The sequence below is a fragment of the Oxyura jamaicensis genome, chromosome 10 (genome assembly GCF_011077185.1).
Source record: "Oxyura jamaicensis isolate SHBP4307 breed ruddy duck chromosome 10, BPBGC_Ojam_1.0, whole genome shotgun sequence".
Classification (NCBI taxonomy): domain Eukaryota; kingdom Metazoa; phylum Chordata; class Aves; order Anseriformes; family Anatidae; genus Oxyura; species Oxyura jamaicensis.
In genome coordinates this window covers 18,564,870-18,584,790 of record NC_048902.1, presented here as the reverse complement: position 1 = coordinate 18,584,790, position 19,921 = coordinate 18,564,870, and the positions used below count along the sequence as shown (strand labels likewise).

Below are 19,921 nucleotides of genomic sequence, written 5' to 3'. Positions count from 1 at the left end.
CCTCAAAAATGCAGAGCCCTGGCCTCGGGGTATTTAATGCGATAGAAAGATAACTGCAGAATTCAGATAGTGACTTCTAAAACCACAGACAAGATGGTGAAATCCTGCACGCTCCAGGGCAGCTTTTCAAATCTGAGCAATAAGCGCCTTGTGCTCAGCCCTCCTCTTCCTCCTCCTGCTCTGGAGCCTGGGTGTGACAGTGTCCCTTCTGCCCGAGTGCTGCAGACTGGAGGGCCAGCTAAGCCCCTAAGCAAGGGCTACATTGAGGTAGGGACTAGAAGGTAAGGTAAGGGACTAGAAATTGTGCAGAAGCAAGAGACCCCACTGTTTTGAGGCAAACAATGAACTCCAAATACAAAAAAGTATTTACTTAGATTTGTGACTGTTTGGTAAGGGGACTGAAGAAGTCTGCTGTGCCTTTCTGGCATCACTTTCTGGCATCACTGGCCCCAACAGAATTTCACTCTTGCTGTAGGCAGGATATTCAGAGGATGGTGATCTAATTACTTCATCAATAACGCTGCTGCAAACCTTGGGCAGAACTGCTGCAGACTTCTGTATCGATGGTGATGTCACTGAGATTAGCCAGGCAGTGGATAGAGAAATCAGAGGAGGTTCACACACATATTCATAATATTTGTATGCAAGAAATCCTAGCAAAGCACTTCCTGGGAAAATGCAGCAGTTTAATCTCTTTTCCAGTCCATGATGGAACACACACACAAAAAAATCTAATGCTGCACACACTGGAAAGTTAAATATTTCTGTGCTTACGACGCACCTATCAAAGTCTGGAATCTCTGCTTAGCCATCTTACTGCAGGGGGTACTTTCGGGATTCAGTACCTGTTCCTGTAAAAATGGAGCACTTCCTCTGTTTAGAAAGATAGTGGCTTGGAATAGGGTTAAATATACACCAGAAAAAAAGAAGAAGAAAAAAAAAAAGGAGAAACAGGTATTAGAAAAATGAGATGTAACTCCTCTTGCCTCAGGAAGGGTAGCACTTGTACACACTGCAACAGCAGCCCGGAAGGCATGGCAGCTCTCCAACCACATTTTATGCATAGTTGGTAGCGTTCAGTGCTGTGAAATCAACTGGAGGTCAACTGAGCAGTGTTTTCACTCAGAGATAGCAAAGATGGGACAAGTCCTTCTGAAATTCTGGGCTCGTTCTGAAACGATCCCTGCTTGGCCTGCTCTGTCCAAGAGGAGAACTTCTGACATCTAGCTGGCTGCCAGACACATCACCGCCTCTGCACAATCCTCTTCTGCTTCCTAACAGTGAAAAATACATCACAGGGCTTACTCAGGAAGACTGACGTTCACAAACTTTATCAATTATCAAGAAAGCACTGAGGTAGCTTGTTTGCAGCTGCCACAAAGTCTTGTTTTAAGAAATTATAAAGGAGTGTGACTGTCACTTCCCAGAGACCTGAGCTTGGCAGACGAACTAGGACAAATCTTCCTGAATTTGGCCCAGGCTGCCAAAATTAATTCAAAGAGAAAACCTTGAATATGCAACATAATAAAAATAAACAGCCACTAGAAGAATCAAGGTCAAGCTTCCAAGTGTTTTTTGTGTTTTTGGTTTTTTTATTATTATTATTTTTCTTCTTTTTAAACCAGGCTCCTCTGGCAATTAGCTGATGTTTTAAGACTTCTCTCTTCTTTGCTCAGGGTGTGACAAGAGCAAGGCTGAGTCATTTTTTACAGCAGCTAAGTTAAAAATTGCCAGCAAGTTCACATGGAAAACAGACTTCTTCCCAGTGATTCAGACGTTTATTCCGAAGTTTATTCAAGCTGAATTATCCAGTTAGTTGGATTTTTTTCCCCCTTCTAAACAGGCATGGCGTTTTATCAACTGTTATTCAGGAACATTTTAGCTTCCTTTTGTTCACCTTTCAATGAAACAAAGAACAGCATAGAGAGGACTCTATCTTATGATTGAACCTCTTGAAGTCAAGCTCACATATGTGGACTGCAGTTCCTACCATTCGCAATATTGTCTGGAATCCAGTGAGACGGGATGTTGGCAGGGAAACAGAGAATGGAGAAGCTCAGAATGCTCTCAGAACCTCTCTGCTTATTTTTACTTAACGCCAAAGCAGGATCAACACCCCGCAACATTATAAGCTGAGCAAACAGATACTTGACTGGCAATGGGATTCATGCAGTCAGAGCCTTGATCGAAAATTTTCCCCTAATGTTTTTCACCACACAATTTTTATGACCCAATGAAAACTCTAACTATCAAAAATTCAGGGCTCTGATGCTCCTATTCAACCTCAGTTAATCTATACTCTGAAAGGAAAAATGAAAGATGCCTGATAACTAAATTGTTGGATAGTTATACAAATAATACAAGCTACTACATGCTGCCCTACAAAGCAGTAACAGCATGTGCTGTGGGACATTTTTCAGCTCTGAATAAAGGAGACTTGGATAATAGAGATTAAGAGAATGAAGAATATAGCCTTGTTATGCAAAGATACAGGATAGCCAGGAAATGTAGTAAAACCCCACATGAAAACAATGCCACTCGTCTGTGGATCCCAACGCATCATTACCACGTATTAAGCCTTCCACAGTTTCACAGTGCAAGAAACAGATGCAAACAGGTTAACAAAATAGTCAAAATGCTATCAATGACTAACTAGCGAACAAGTTCTTGTCAACTTAAAAAGGCTTTAATTGCTTTTTGTTGGCCTCCCACCAAAAACCCTTTTGGTGGGACAAGTGCAGTTAAACTGATATGGTCTGATCATGCTTGACACTCATGGTGCTGCTCCAGAAAGCCAGAGATGTCCTTGCTGAGTGTGACAGTAAGGGGTATCAGCCATCTTTTCCTGATGAGGATTTGAGGCTGGGAGGAAAATTTATCGAACAGATGTGAGCTTGCTCTACCTATCCTCCAGTTAGCCAAAAGCCACATGAGCCCATTTGTACGTGCTGTATCTGAGCTGACAGAACCAGGGGAAGAGAAGGGTTTATATAATCAGCTCTGTGCCATGCTAACACTCCTGGCCAGCACAGGGCTTGTGGTGTTACCTCACAACCAAGATGTACTACAGAAGCCTAAATTAAGTGATTGCCAGGAATCACAGAGGAAGCCTATGTTCATGCTTATTTCTCTGTAAGACTTTGAGCAAAAGCCAAAGATTCCTTTCCACATCATAAGCCTGGTTCACATCCCGATGTTAAAATGGCCAAGTGGAAGGTACCATGCACAGACAGCACCTTGCACAATGACACTGTTTAAAGGCCTCATGTTTTACACCTTGCAATTCAGCACTGGCATGAAAGCACTTTCACAGCTGTTCTGTAAATGGGTAGCAAACCACGAGGATCTTAGCTGAGAAGAATCACCAGCCACATGGTACGCAGACAAATATTGATTATTAACATGTTGTTCCTTTCAAAGGACATCTCTTCAAACAGATAAATGGCTACTTACTGTTTTTGTTGGAGCACTGCCTGGTAAAGGACTTGTCTCAATGAAATACTTCCTCAGAAGGTGTTTGCTGGATTCAGGACTGTCCATCAGGATGTAGGAACAAAAGAAAGCTCCATTCCGTAATAAGAACACAGCTACATCTTCATTCCCTTTAGAGAAAAGGCAGATTGTCTGTTCTCTTCTTCTCATGTAAGTGAATCAACAAGGACCTGAACAGAAATCCTGGGAAATAACCACTTCTGAAAAAAATCATGGGGGTGTGCAAAAAGGGAACTGAACCGTGTAAAGACTGTTTCTTCCAGTGGTAGGATTTAGTTTAGTCAAACCGAGACAGCAAAGACGCTCTGTAAAAGTACTGGCCCAAGCTCCACTTGTTTTTCTCTCTCTTCTCCCCTCACCCCAGCTTATTAAACACTACACACAGCTGTGCTTTGAAGTGTAAATTATTTAGTCTAAATCAAGCTGTGTGCCATAGTGTCCATAACAATAATGCTTTTACTTGCAAGGTTTCTATTTCTGGTGGGCCTTTTCCCTAGGAGTTTAAAATTAATGAGGAAAGTTCAGCCTCTCAGCATTTACAGTAACCTAACTTAGGAAGGCCTTGACTAAAATTTGGCTAAGACAAAAGATTCAGAGCCAATTCTGTCTTAATTTATCTCACTAGAAATCCAGAACAATCCCAGGAAGCCAGCCCACACTAACACATTCCCAGAATGGAACAACTCAGCCCATTCTTTGAAAGGTGTTGCAGAACAAGGGCAAGGCTTCAAAGCATGCAAATACATACCTGCCTTTATAGCAGCGTAGAGGGGCAACCGTATAAGAACTGGAAACTCATTCCTCCTGACCGCGCAGCTCTCTGGGTCAGCACTGTATGCACGAATTAGGAGTTTCACTATATCCAAGTGTCCCTGCTGGCAGGCGATGGCCAGCATCCAGTTCAGGAGTTGTTGGCAAGTCCTGGGACCTACCAGAAAGATATGGTATTCAACAGTTGATGCCACTGGACTGTGATGTGCAAGACTCATCCATAAATAGCAGCTATGGAAAGGGTACAAGATGAAGCCCCTGATGACAAGGAAGCAGACTGCACTGCAAGAGTATAAGAGTTAGAGAAGAGCCCTAGGTGGGTCAGGCACAAACTCCACAGCTGAGCAGAAAGCTACCTGCTTTATTTAACTGTTCGTTCACAAGTTCACACTGAGCCAGGGAGAATCGCTGCACTGCGTTAGCCAAGGAAGTGCTCCCGGCACAGGATACACATGCGATTTATCCCCAAGCCCTGTGATTGGTTTGTATGTAATTTCACAGATGGGAAGTCCTGCATAAAAACTTCTGGAAGTTGCAGTTTTTACAGAGCACCTATAAACACAATCCCCCGAAACAAAGGCTTAAGGGAATTTGGTCAGTTTGAAACTGATTTAAGTTTCCAGCAAATACTTAATTCACTTTTTATTACTGTGACTATTATTATATTTATATAATTTAACTTTTGCTACTGGGTTACACACACAGCTTTGTCAGCCTCCTTTCTGGCTGAAGGAGATATTAGGTTTAATCATATCCCTCAAACTTGAAAGTTTAAAAATAAAGTTTAAAAATAAAATGTAAATAAAATATAATGATAATTCAAGGTAAGGAATTCCCCTGCAAGTCAAATGGAAATGCCAACAGGAGAGCACAGAACATGCTGCCAGCTGTGCACCCAAGCTGTTATTCGCCAGGCAGTCATGTTGCACTCTTACTCCCAGCAAAACTGTGTCTGCAGAATCAGCAGAGTGCGATGATGCTGTTTCCTGAAAATCCCCTGATTTCTCTGTGGGATATGGGACATTATCCAGTTGTGAGGGCTGATGGGAATGAATCGTCTAAATGGCATCTTCCTCTGCTTCTGAACTGCAAACATGGAATATTTTTATTCATGTATTTTTCCTCCCACGGGGGAATTTTTCTTAAAACACAGAGGAGATTACATCCCTCCGTGCATTTTCCCATGATTGAGTTCCCTCCCCTTTTAAGGGAAGTGAAAAAATAAATAATTAATATAAAAAAGCCTGCTTGAAGCTATACCAAACAGCTGCTGAAAAGCCTGATGAAAGGTAGAGGCAACCCAATAAGCTTACCACGCAGGGAATCCAGCAGTTCTTTCACAACATCCTTATGTCCAAAATACGCAGCCACCACAGCAGCATTGTCATCATTAGGTTCTGTTGGTAACACCACTAACGCTTCCTTCAGTAAGTACCTCACCGCCTGCAGATCTCCATACGCTGCTGCGATACCTAAAAGTTGACACTGGCGAAGAAAACACAGCAAAATAAACTCTCAGATTTTTCTTTGTCTCTGTGCAAAGGGAGCAAACAGAGAAAGATGGCATTTCTAGAGTAATGTATTTATTTCTGCTCATGCAATTGCCTACAAACTGTCACAGTGGTTAACTGAGAACATCATAAACACTAGTAGCCATTATAATCGTTGTTGATATATTAAGTAATTAGTTTAATTTGTTGGTTTTGCTTAATAGTTTTTTGTATGACTTTACTGCGGAAGTGCCCAAGGCACTGAACGGTGACCGTAAAACAATTTCTCACAGACCAACACAAACAGCATTTTTGTGCTCTGCCAAGAGGTGTAGTATTTCATGTTTTGGAGATGGCTGACTGGACTTCACGCTTGGGTACTCTCCCAGCACACTAAGGTAAGTGTGTCCTAAGAGCTGGCTCAAAACAAGCTCCTGAATCTGAGCTGGCTTGCGTTTGGAGAGCAGGCAGAAGAGCCCAGGACTCTGACTGAGCATCTGACAGAGTCAACACACCCACAAATACTCTAACAAACTGGCAGTCTGGTGTGCAATACTGACCCCAGTAAAGCCAGCAGGGGTTTCACCACCCACTTCAGTGTCGACAGGATTTCTCCCCTGTGGTTCCTGTCCTTGATCCTGTTCCCATGTACACTTTTCCCTGTGGTCTGTCTCATCTTTCTGATCATTGTTTTCAAGGGCAAATATTGTCCCCAAGCACATTCCTGAAGTGGCCCACACAACCAGCCACGTCTGGGACCCTGTAGCACCAGTGTAACACACACAACTGAACGGATCGTCTGCATGAGGAGCAGTGGAAGACAGCCGCTCAGCATTTCAAGGTTTCTTTCCCAAAAACATTTGAGAAAGAGCAGGAATCTAAGCCTACCTTTTCCACTTGCAGTGCCGTCTCCTCACATGACAATTTAATTAATTCTTGGGCTTTAGTGGTGTCTCCAGCTTTGTAAGCAGCCTGAATGCTTTCTGTAACGGGTGTCTGAATTATGGAGACTTCGCCGACTGTGGACTGCTTGCCACCCATGTCCACAGCTCCTGCAGCAAAAATAGAAAACAGGTGTCAGGAAGAAGTCCCTCTTTGTTACTCAAGTACAGCTGCAACATCGATGCACCCTGGCAACACAAAGTGGTGAGTTATTAACAGCAAAATATTTACTGCATACAATTAAATAAAAAAGAGGAAAAGATGCCAACACTAAATTTTCTGATATAGGAAAGTGATAATAAAGTACTTTCCAGCAGGGACATGAAACTGAAAGGGACAGTAAGTTCCCCAGTTGTTCCCAGAGGTGGTTTCCAAAGGAAGGTGTGAAGAAAGCTCACACAGACATGGACACATAGGCTGTGCTGCAACCTGCCATGCTTGGCCCCTGGCTACAGGAAATCGGGGGAAAAATTGCTTGTTTGCAATTGGTTAAAGTCCTTACAGCCCACAGGTTTTCACAAGTAAACAAGGATTTTTTTTAAATAATATATATATATATATTTTAAATAGACACACATGTAATTCAGGGGCTAGTTTAATGCAGTCTGGAGAAAGAAGTAAATTTGGACCAATCTATAACCGTCGGTAAATATCTTTGAATAATGCAGTCTGAAATCATCCATACATTCTGACTAACGCTTCTCATCAATTATTTAAATGAAGCTCGAATCACTCAGACACTGGAGACAGCTCCAGAGATTTGTGCCATTAAAAACGTGCCCGCATCAATAACCTTTCTCAGATGATGCAGAACGTGTGAAGGACAAACAACAGAAACAAAGGCCGATGAAAGTGATATTAAATTACAGCACAATCAACAGCCTCTCAGAGCTCACGTAACATGTACAGATGCCTCATAATTCTGTAGTTTTAGGGGGTACATGGAAAAAAAAACATAAAATCCAGCATTTGCTCCGGTATTTTGGAGCAGACCAGCCACCTGTAATGGACCTCTAAGAATATTGCTTGTTTTAATTCTCTTTTTCATAGACACCAAAGGTAGGAAATGCAAATGATCCCTAGGCAAGTAACTGTTTGAAGGGGGACAGAAGAGAGAACTTTGAAGCAGAATAATTCTCCAGTGTAAATGGTTCAGTACTGGCCTAGCGCAGATGGAAGCGAACACTGCAGTTACTGCAACACGCAGCCTCCTCCGTGCTCGGTGCCCTGTGATGAAATCCCGAACCTAGAGAGAAGCTCTGGAATTCCCCTTGGAGGAAAAAAAGCCTCAGCATCGGAGATCCAAACCAGCTGGAGAGCTCCGCAGGAAGCCCTGCAGATCAGGGCTGACAGAGCACAGCGATTTTAAGCAAGTTCCTATAAATAAATGCTGAAAGAAGGGGCTGGTTTTATTTCCTTTCAGCCTCGAGCCTAATATGGGGGGGCTATCACTCAAGATCCAGAGCTAGAGCCAACTCCAAGTGCACAGGCACATCCTTTCCAACAAAGCATTGAGCAGGGCCACCTCTCTGCTTAAACCATGGCCAGGGAAGGTGGAGGTATGGGTGTCTCGTGGGCAGAGACTCATTTAGAGTCCGGGAGGCCCCAGTGTCACTTCATCTACTAGGCAGGCCTCCAGGCACCTCCACACCCTGCTCACCAGAGCTCTTCTGGGGGGAGCTCCTTCCACCTCTCCTGCTGGAACAGCCCCGCCACGCGGTTGGGATGCGCAAATCCACTGGGCCAGCGTGCACAAGGACCATGAACGATTTCTCTAGCTGCAACACAGACCTTCCAGCCCCAAATTAACTACATCTCGAGCTCACTTTTCCTCATTCTGACCCCCCTCTTTCAGATGTGCGCATCGCTACGTAATTCATAAGTGTGTATTACCAGGGACACTACAACGAAGCTGAAGAAACGAGACAACAGTTCTATTGCAACCGAGGGAAGGAGGAACTCAGCAAGCTAGACCCCAACCCCAAGGCAGCTTCTGTTTTACCCAGTGACTACTTCGCAAATGTATTTGACTAATGTGTCATGCTTCCTCATGCATTTTTGGCCCCCGCAAAACTTCCTAAATCCTTTCCAGCGTAATGGTGCAGCTATAACCATGGTTAACATCACCACTGGTAGGAGAACATGGGCTGGCCATCGCTCATCGCGGACTTCTGGGCGCTCTGGCACTGGAAGGTCACAAATGCCTGGCTTCACGGAGCCTACATGCTCCGAGAGTTACCTGGCAAAGTCCTCAAGATAGTAATTTTAGTCCCTAAGTTAAATTTTAGCCTTGTTTAGGCAAATAAGATTTTTCTATTGACCTAATAAAAACGTACTGGTGAGGCTACATTTGAACATCCATCAAGTAGAAGTCAATAAAAGCCTCATTGAATGTAAGTAATCTGGGCAATTCTACTGTTTGAAACTGATATATTTGTATTTAAACATTCTTGGCAGAAAGACAGTGCTGCTCGTCATTCAAGTTTCTTATGTAGCTGTCATCAAAACTTCCTTCTGTGTTTGTATGCTGCAGAGTAAACTGACCGCCTGCCTAAGAAGACCTGGGAAAAAAAGATGTCAAAGATCTTCACCTAAAAAAGACCTTGCAGATGAACTAATTTAAGCCTGAAAAGAGCAAAACCAAGGAGTCACAGAGTGATAAAAAAGCTTGCCCTCAACCAGCAGCTGTACCCTCATGATTCTGTCAAAGTGAAGCTGAGATTTCAAACATTAATGAGACAAGGTAGGCCATCCGTTCTTGGGTTCCCCGAAAACACCAAGGCACCCATCGCAAAGCTAAGCATCGCGTGAAGCAAATTACCCAGTTCACAGAGGGCTTTCTGGTGACTTTAGAAATGATATACTGACTTCTAATATACAAATGGAAAATAAGAAGCAGCATATTTTATGAGCTTAGTTTATACTCGCCAATGGAAAAAGAAAGAGAAGTAAATTCTACTGACTAAAGACTGCTTTATTTCTAAAAGATGCATGACTGAACTATCATCGGTACTGCATTCATGTAGGCTGGGAATAAAATTTTGCCAATATATGCATCAGCCATTTTTAGCAAAAAATCTAGGCTGAAGTCCAAAGAGATTCTGCCTGTGCCTTTAACCCTACAAATCTCATGTTTTTCACCTGAACGCTTTGTGGCTGTCATAATAGGGTCTCCTCAAATCCATATAGCCTAGTGCAACATGGTTACGAGAGCAGTAAGTGAAACCGAATGACACTGAAACTGTTTTCAGACTTGATCCTACCATGTGCTGAGCATTTACACCTGGATGTCCCAAAGTGCTTTTAATTCTTGGATTACGCAGACTCAGGAACCAGCTTCTGTGCTTTGCTCAATACGGTCTCCATTAATATTTGACAATGCATACGGCATAGCAAGTTACGATACTCTGTTACGATAAGCTCTTGCACACCCACTGTGATTTCCCTTGTTTTTGCTTTATTGCACACAGGTCCAGGACAGAGTTCCTGGGTCCCCTGCCCCAGATCCGTGCCCCTTACCTCTGAGGCTGCAGCAGGGAAGCAGACAAACGAAGCCTATTTGGACTGAGGAGGAATGGTTTGGGGTCATTCTCTAACATATTTGAATTTCCATGCAAATAAGGCCATGGGCTTTACTCCGTTATTCAGTCCCTATCTTTGCATCTTTGTTTAGTTTCTCTGATGATCCCCAGCTGCTTTGCTGGCTTTCTCCTAGTGACTGTAAGCAAACCAAGTGCTGTTTGTAAAGGGAAAATGGGGGCACTTGCCGACATTAAAAACATATCCTTCATCTGTCTCTCACAGCAATTAGCAGCCTGCACCAAAGAAACTACCTTTGAAATCAGGAGTGGGAAATATTTCCAATGTTTAATACTTTGGAAGTGTTTTTTGAAGTTTGGCTTTGCACTAACAGCTTTTTATAAAAGCTAAAGGCAAGATTAATTTTCATTTTAGAAATATTCCAGTGGAAACAGCGGTTATCAATAAAAAAACAGTGTTATTTTACTGCCCTTCAGGGGTTACAGCAGCATCAATTTAAAAATGCAACAGACTGCACAGTCCCAGCTGAGAGAAGCAAAATGAAAATAGGTCTAATTAATAATAAGGGGTACCAGGAGAATGTCAGAGATATATGCAGTTACACCCAGTCTTAGGCCTTATTATTAGAGCAAGTGAAAAAAAGATAAAATTTCTAAACTGACATTGTGCCATTATCAATAAAAAGGTGAGGGTCTGCAGGTCAGTGCTGTGAATCAGCAAACAGCTGCATAACAGAACAGCACATTGCATAGATTATTATCTTTATGTCCCAAATCACTGCATCCCTGTCTTTGACATACAGCCTCTCAGAGATTTTAAGTGCTGCATTAGTCCCTTTGACAAGGTAGGTGCTTGCAGAACTGACTAGGATATTTTTGGCTATTAGAGAAAGACATAAATGAGATGTTTAACACAGGATAAAATAGGGCAGGAAGCTAACTTACTCCACAACAGATTTACAACAATAATAAGACTTTAAAACTGCTACTGACCTTGTCATAATTTGTGCAGTTGTTTCCAGAGAGGGAAGCAAATCAAGATGATGGCTTTAGCACAGCCTCCCGTTCGGTGATGCTCAGTTTAGCTATTAATTCCTTGGACCGTTAGCCATCCACCCCTGCTTCAGCACAAGCAGCTCTTACAGTGGCCACTGGCTGGCTGCTGCTTCGTCTGAATTAACTACTGCATTTTAGCCTTGACAGTTATTTTCATCTCCATGTCCCATTACGGTGAAATCCAAGCCTCTGGTTCAGAGAGGATCTGGGGATGGGGGTGGGCAGGGAGGCTGCCTTTCCGGGCTGAGCTCAGACATTAATTCCTCAACAGCACCAGATGGCTCCAGCTAACCTCCACCAGCTTAATCTTTGGCCATTTTGACTTCTGAGCCCTGCCCCAGAGCTGAGGTCTAAAGCACCCTGAATATTTAAAGTCACCCCTCCCAGAACTCTTCAAAACTCACAAGAGTTGCTGGATGTTTTTTAATGCTGCTCTACCAAAGCTTTGGCAGGCTGCTCTGCAAAATTCATGGAATGCCCTATTATTTCTGAGGCACAGAGCTAGAGTCTCTGTAACACACTCATCTATCTCCCATCGCCCTGAAAAACTCCAGATTAACAAAGCAAACAACAGCCAACAGGAAGCCTCCAGCGATTTCAAGGGATGATGGATCTGTCCTACATTGTGCTTTCCAATGAGATTGGGAACGAAAATGTTTTTAACCCTACGGAAATTTCTGAGATAGTGAAAAATATTCCCATCCCAAGTCAGGAAGGAAAACCAAACCTCCATTTGCTACAATAATATATATATATATTAAAATCAGTCCAAGTCAGACAAAATTGTTCGTGAAACAAAGATACCTTCTGTGTTCTTTCTCTAATTCTCTAACACTTCAAAATAGTCTCTTTTTTTTCCCTATGTTAGAAGGTTTCGTTCATTCCTTACTTAAAATACACGGTCACAGACCAAGATCTGGCCCCAGAAGGGGGCTGTTCCCCACATGCCCCAGTCTACCTGGCCCCATAGCCAGGAACTGGCCCAGAACCACACAAAGGAAGGTCCTGCAGCAAAAAGCCTGTGGTCTATTTTGTCTTGTCTTCAGATCTAGGAAAAATACGTACGGCCCAATCCATTCTGGTATCAAACAAAGCCAGCAGGATTAAACAGTGGTGAGAAGCACTTAAAAAGTCCCTGTGAGGAGACAAGGAGAGAAAGTTATGGGAAATCGAATCACGGGGGAACAAGAGGATTTATCTGGGGAATCCAGCATCCCTGTGCAGGGAACACGACAGAGCTGGGCCGTGTCCTTCCGACCCTAATTAACATCTCTTCTTAATAAGCGAGACGTGCCAGCTTCTCAGGACAATGAGAGAACCCTCCATATGCACTTTTCCTGCCCGTTTTATGTGGTTCGATTTCACCCAAACATCCATTATTTAAGCTAATTACTGGCATGGCTTTACACTACGATCTGCCTGCCAAGCCAGTGGAAAAGATGATATATTTAGTACAAACATAACCTGCCTCCACGACATAGATCCCAAACGATGCTCACGGCCCCAGAAGTAAGCTTATAACCCTATAAAAGGCCCAACCCAAACCATAGAAAAATGCTTCGAAGACAATTCCATACCGAAGAGATCTTTTTCATCATTATTGCATAATCCAGTATTATTTTAAAATTGTTTACATGCCAGTACAATGCATGCCAACTGCTTAGCTGCAATAAATGTTTGCCAGAAAGCATACGGGATTTTGGAAAGGACATGCTGACAATTTTAGGTACAGCAATGCAAATTGACCAATTACCACCAGAGCCACTGAAAATTTTCTATTTAGAACCACTCTTAACCTGCAAGGAAAAAAAAAAAATACATTTGCTAATGCAAACCTGAGAGGAAAAAATTAAGTCCTGGACAGAAAAATGCTCTGGACCCTTGCCTTTTTCAGGGCTCCAGAACTGAATTATGGAAGCCAGACAGCTCAGAAAGCTTTAGCTCTCCATTTATACAGTCATTTCACCATCACCCAGGATAATGAGGGGAAGAGAGAGCAGAAAAGCCTCAAATACTAACAACACCGAGACTTGGCAGGCTTTGGTGGACAGTAACACTGACAATGAAGCCTCTGCCTGTCACAGCACTGAGGTGGGGTCAAAAAGCTCTGCCAGGCCTGAGCAGGCTCCTGAATTTGTGCACACGCCTCACAGACTCTGCAAATGTCTTGTTTTGCCCAAGAAGTTCAAACGAAATAGTTATTTCTATTTTTATGATGTATAAAGGAGGCTACACAAAGCCACGGCGAGGAGCGTGACCACCAGAGCAAACCCAGGGGGTCGGTGGGCGAATCACACCGGCAAGTGCAGGTGGCTCAAGGGTGAGAGACGGCAGGCACCTTGTCCTCCTCCTGAGCTGCTGGGGCTGCACCCAGCCTCTCCCAGGCTGATAAACCCCACAGAAATCCCAGCTGGGAACGTAGGGAAACCTGGAAATTCACTGAAACGAACCGGGCCTTCATCAGTGAGGATGAGGGGTTTGCCCTCTCACCCGAGGACACGCGTCAGGCCTCACCACCTTGACGGGCACACGTTCAGTCCTTTCGGACTGGAGGAGTGCTTCAAGCATCAGCAGCCACAACACGTTTTTCAGTGGACGGACCATTTTATGGTCCTTGACAGTGAAGGTCCATGATGGTGAGTGAAGGCACCATCATCGCTAGTAGATGCATTACAAGCTTCTGGGAAGGGGAGGAATGAGGTAGAGGCCAACCTCCTGCAAGGACCAGGCACAGGCTGGGTCCTACAGTGTGGGGGGACCCCTGCATTCTTCCCTTACATCTTCGGGGTGCAAAGGATCAGCAAAAACCACAGGGAATAGTGACACAGTGACAGAAATGCCACCATGTTGTTCCACTCCTAAGGGAGAGAGCCTGAGGAAAGGAAGAGAGCTCCAAATGGCCAGAGCCACGGCTATGGAATTGAAAATCCAAATGACTCAGCTCTAAGTGAAAGTTTCTATTTTCGTCTTTTGGCTCCAGTGATATGGTTCCAATCCTACAGCTTGAATCATTCAGAAATATGCTTTTGCATGCAAGGCCAGCTATGCCACTCTTGCTTTCCAAAATGTAAATTGGAACATATACATTAAGCATGCAGAAGTACAACCACGCTTTTGGGTTTTCTTCGTGTCCATTTCCAAGCATAGCTGGAAAGAGAGGATTATTAAATCATGAAAGGTGTCTCTAGCGAGGCCATTCCTATCCAACTGAATCAAGTATTATACCCGTGAAACCAAACCAGGCTTGGATTTCCATTTGAAACTTCATGAAATAGAATTTTACGGCTAACTTTGGTTTATTTTGAAACTTTCCTGTTTCCCTAATGTTCAAGTTTTCATCAGAATGGAAAAATTCCCATGCATCATTGTTTTCTTTCTTTCAGACAGATCATTTGCTCAATATTCTTCTAAAAAGTCAGTCGGCACTTACGCACACTGGGGAAGCAGCAAGTCACGGCCAGCCCCCATATGCTTCGTCCTCCTTAGACACACATTTAAAATCAGCCTAATGGAGAAGCAAGTGCTTTGAGCCCCATCGTATGACAGGGGTCCTGGGCAGATGCTGTAACCTGCATGGTCACCAGTGTCCTTCCTCCTTTCCCCAGGGAAGCACTGCAGGTCTCTTACAGAACCTGGATGCATTAAGGTTTTGGGAAGACTGGCTGGAAAAGAGGAAAAACGGGGAAGAAACATGAAAAAGATATGTAAAAATACCTCGCGTGACTCCAGTTTATCATGTTCAAGGAAGGCTATGACAATCTGGAGAGCTGAAGAAGATGAATTAAGAAATGGACAGCCTAATTACAAGATTAGAGATGAAAAGAGCTTGGTTTGTTGAGCGTGGAAAAATGAAGGCTGGACAGGGATGCGAGCACAGTCTATAAATACATCCACAGGGAGACACCAGGGAAGAAGAGCTATTTATGTACAGGGTACAAACACGTTTCAGCTGCCAATTAGAAGCAAGTTTAAAGTGTTGGAGGAATGAGGCTTTGGAACAGTCCTCTAGAAAAAGCAGAAAGAACAGACCCTTCAACTCATTTAGAAGATGCTTTGAACAAGGTTTAGGAGGGTGACAGCAGGACACTGGCCCACACAACCTTCCGGTCCTACAGCCTGCACTCCTACTTTATGCCTGAGCTAAAGTTAACACAGCTATCGGGTGCTAACAGTTTTAACAAAGACGACTTTGAAGAAAGTTGGTAGTGAGAGAGAGTCCTTTATCAACCCAAAGGGGTTTGGCCACAGCAGAGTCAAAGGAAGGACGGAGCTGGGAAGGACACCAGAGAAAAGACATGAATGTGATACTCTGGAAAAGAAAAGAAAAAAGCTGAGAAAGCGAGGCTCTGCTCCAGCTTCTACTGAACTTTCTGCGAGTGCTTCCACCAGCATCCATGCAGCAGGAGCAGATCCTCAGAGGTTTCCAGGAGAAAATATCGAGTAGGGAAGATTACTTTAGCAGCTGTGTCTGGAACAGAGGAGAAAGTTTTGTTGAAAAGGCCTCTGCTGTTGGCCAAGGAAGTGCAGGTCCTGAATCAGGCTGAGTGATGATGTGCTGCCAAAAATGTAATGGGCTACAAAAAAACCCCACCACCTTCCATATCTGGTGACAAAACCTACAAGTGGCAGAAGTGCCTGTATTTGAGAGGGGAAATATTTCCCTTTAATCTTCCTGATGTCTGAGAATGTCAACATCCATTTCAGTGGAAGACAGACAAGGGTTTTGTCTAGGAGGATGCTATGTTCAACTGAAGGTGCGTGCCATGAACCCGCTGCAGCTTGCGGCATTTTCAGGCGGTTGCTCCAAGGTAAAGAGGGCAAAACCAGGCAAGGCATGTTTCCTTCCTACCAACATATGAGGAACCCAGAGCCAGTGCATATGAAAACCTTGCCCAATCCATTCAAAAAACTTTAATAGCTTTTATTCATACCCCATTATTGTGAGAAAAGTCCTAGGTGCAACACATTGGAGAGTTGTGACCGTGACTACAAGCCAACTTCAGGAGCTAGTCATTTTTGTTTTTCAAGCTACATTTTTGATCTGAAAAGGGATCCTGTCCATTAGTGTTAAAAAAAAAAAAAAAACATGTTCCTGTTTGATGCAAAAATAAAAGCTTTTTCAAAGGCTCTTTGATGTGCAAGACAGAAAGACGTGCAGGCAGATTCTGAAGGAGGTCTTGTCTGAGGCAATTACCAGCACTCCTTTTGAATCTTACTCCCTAGACAGAATTTTAATGTGAAGTAGATAATCACACTGCAGAGCGTATCAGCTCTAAACCTTGTGGCTTTTCAATTAAGCAGCAATAACCTGTAGTCAAAATACTCCCTGCCCAACAAGGGAATAAAACAAACAACCCTGAACCAACTAAATCCAGGTGAAGCAATTCCAAAGACACACACGCTTTTAAAAGATCTTGTTCTGAGCTCTTCTCGGCTAGCCAGGCCAGTTTTCCAAGCGATATTCTGATCATTAAAACAAGCAATGATGTAATTTCCACAGCAACCACAAACATACCAAGAATATTTGAGCTAAATTTATCCAGACTTCTTGTTTGAATCACTGCTTCGGTTCGTTATTTTTCCACGATCTTCAGCGACGTGCAGAAAAGAAGCTGTGGGCAGCCTGGGACCGGGCTCTCCACAGCAGCGTCTGAAATCCCAACCTTTGTGCTTGCAAGCCACTTAGTGACTATTAGAAGGGAATTCTGGTCGCTGTCCAGCTCCCATCTCCCTAGGTCCCTGCTCTTTCACCCTTCACCCTCCTCCTCCCTTCCTGTAGCACACTGACCCCTTCCCTCTCCTCCACATGGTGAGGCAACGCGAGGCTCGCCTTTGTGGCTGAGAATTTCCCAAACTCACTGCAGACCTGCTGCCCTTCCCTCCAGGAGATGGTGAGCTGCAGAAGGAAGAACCCACACCACTCTGCAGCAGACCCCCAGTCCTAAGCCCTACATCCCACCACCAGCGCCAGGAGAGCTCAGCCTGGGCAAGGGGTCACCACCTTCACTGGCAGGTACACGCATCCCTGCAAAAAGTGCATCACCAACGAGACATCACGGGGCCTCACCCTTTCTTCCAACATGCCCAAGGTGGCTGATTACCATGGCGAGAGGCACTGGGTGTCTGCAAAACCTGCAGCATAACCTCTAAGATCTTACTTCATCAACACTGCTGTTCTATAGGAATCTTCTCAGCTATCACATTTCACCACGGTTGGACGTGCCCTTGCTGACTCCATTTCAGTTTCATGATCAGCCTCACAGTTTGCCTGCCCGTCACGTAGCTGCGCATGTTTTAAGGGCAGTCTGTTCTTTCTGAAAGCACTCCTTTCTGTTTGTTTTGTTTGTTTGTTTACCAGAAACTTCAACCCACACATCCCCTCTGACTGCAGGAGAGCTTTCTGAAGGGTGAAGGCCTTTCCCAAGACCTACAGACTTCTTTTGTAAGGCCTCCCCTTAAGCTAAAGCAATGCACAAATTCTAAGCATGCACACACTTTTATCACGAAGCTATCGGTAGCCTAGATAAATGGGCTGCTGCTGTGGCTATGTATATGCAAAGAAGCAATGCTGACCCACTAATGAACACAGGCTGATTAAGGAAAGGAATTAAATATCAGCCTAACTTGACGTAAAATCCAAGACAGAACCTATTAAGGGCCATAATTCACCTATGGGGCAGACTGAGAGCTGAACGGCATTAAATCCATCCCCCAACAGCCTCATCTACAATGCAAACATTTCCTCTCAGCTAGCTGCCTGCTGCCAAGCGCAGCCCTGGCAGCTCCTTTATTGATCAGAGAAATGAAAAACAAACAAACCGCAGACCCGATGCTCTAAGGATCCCTGAAGATCGGATCCAGACCCTGTTATGCCAGTGCAGAGACTTTAATGGGTCTTACATAAGGCTCCCAAAGGCTTTGGAGAGGATGAAAAAAAAATAAATTTGTAGCACTTTCTTTAATGCAAGTATAAAATTGCCTGTAACATCACTGGCAAAACAGTAAATCAATTACAGGCCTGGTAAAGACCGAGCCAGTGTGAACTCTATCAATTGCTTTTTCCCCACTGCAACGGAGGATAACAGTTTTGCCTACAGCCACAGTGCCAACCTCACCTGCTTTATAATTAGTCAGGTAGTTAAGGGGTCCCTGTGCACAGGTTCTAAGTGCCAAGGCTTTTCTTTACTTCCCTTACCAGCTCCTCTTTGTTTTTTCTAGGTGTCTTCATGGAGTTGTCTTAAGTTACATTTCAGTGTACCCATATATCTCAACTGAAAAGTGGAAAATAAAGCTGGATAAAAAGGTGGAAAATAAAGCTGTGTAGGAACAGGTAATGCCATACGCAGCTCAGACAGGGACTGGTGTCCCACTACTGCCTGTACATCACTGCCTTTCAGGCTGGACTCTGCCCAGCGGGGTCCGTACCGCACCACTGGCTCTCCCAGCAGCTCTGCCCTTGACTTCAAGAGCAGACTGGCTTCTGTGGCATCCACCAGGTAAAAGCTGCTCCTGTCACCACTAAGACTTAAGAGCTCCTTTACATCCTGTGACTCCAGAGGGGCACAGCACCCCCAAGCCAAACTCCCCACTGGCACAAGCACCCATTTTCCAAAGCAAGCAGTTCCTGCAGGCGCCTCCGATTCACAATGAGAGGCATCTCCTAGGGCATGTTCTGAAGAACAGCACTTAGCATCCAGACTCTGAAAAAACAGTTCAGAGCATCTCAAACGAGGCACCTAACTGTACATGTCCCCGCGTTCACTGCCCTTTCGGGAAACCCTGGCTGGGCTCAGCGGGATGGCGCATCGCGGCTGGGCTACCGTCTGCAGAGGAGAGCAGGCTCGACCACAGGCATGTTCTGCTGGCCTTCCGCATTAGCAGTTGGCCCCATGTGAGATTTCACCACTTCTGTATGAAGTGTGTATTTAAATATGTTTAAAAATACAAGCCTATTACCGCTTTACTAGTGTACTTCCTATTCCTGCGCAGCACTTCCTACTTCTCCTTCTGCAGGGCATTGCTGAGACTAACTCACTTAAGATACCTGTTCTATTTTTTGTGTCCTGCCACCCTCCCACACCGCCTTTTTTTTTTTTTTTTTTTGCTTGTAGGAATACTTTCAATTCACTTTTTAGACTCAAATTAACTTGCAGCTTAACAAGTAGGAAGAAAAACAGAAAACCTACAAGGCTCGTTGCACAGAACTTCAAGCAAGCAGCGCACTTTGAAGGCCTCAAATGCCCTCATGTCGCTTCCCAGATGCTCTCCAGGCCCTCCACCCTGCCACAGCACGGTAGCAGACTCAGGTGATGCTACTACCTCCACTGTGAGGATGGAAAAAAACAGGGCAGAGAGTGCGAGTACCTTTTTCCTTCTCATACAGCACAACATGCCTCAGATGGGGCTATGGCGATGTGCCCCGAGACACAGCCGCTGGCTGTAGCCCCATGCAGAGGGCTGTAAAGATGCAAAGCTTTACATGGGACTTTCACAAGGAACGAAGTGATACCAGGGGTGCTGCACACACCGATTTTGGCTTCTTCCTCTATTCAGATGGAAAAATTCATAAGCAAAGATATTCACGCCACCAAACGCAAGTTCCTGCCCTTCACATGTAAGGCACCAAAACCA

General features: G+C 44.3%; 1 protein-coding gene across 4 annotated transcripts in view; it reads right to left on the bottom strand.

Annotated features, from left to right (window-relative positions):
• Nucleotides 1-19,921, bottom strand: part of LRRK1 (leucine rich repeat kinase 1) — a 74,984-nt gene that overhangs the window by 47,974 nt on the left and 7,089 nt on the right. For 3 of the 4 annotated variants that reach the window (XM_035335393.1, XM_035335394.1, XM_035335395.1), the window contains 4 exons: nucleotides 6,642-6,805; nucleotides 5,577-5,748; nucleotides 4,241-4,420; nucleotides 3,454-3,602 (listed from right to left, as the gene is read on the bottom strand). In XM_035335393.1, the coding sequence (XP_035191284.1) occupies nucleotides 3,454-3,602; nucleotides 4,241-4,420; nucleotides 5,577-5,748; nucleotides 6,642-6,805 (665 nt within the window). Of the gene's footprint in view, nucleotides 1-3,453; nucleotides 3,603-4,240; nucleotides 4,421-5,576; nucleotides 5,749-6,641; nucleotides 6,806-11,227; nucleotides 12,101-19,921 lie in introns of those variants that run through there. The other variant, XM_035335396.1, reaches the window with a different exon arrangement.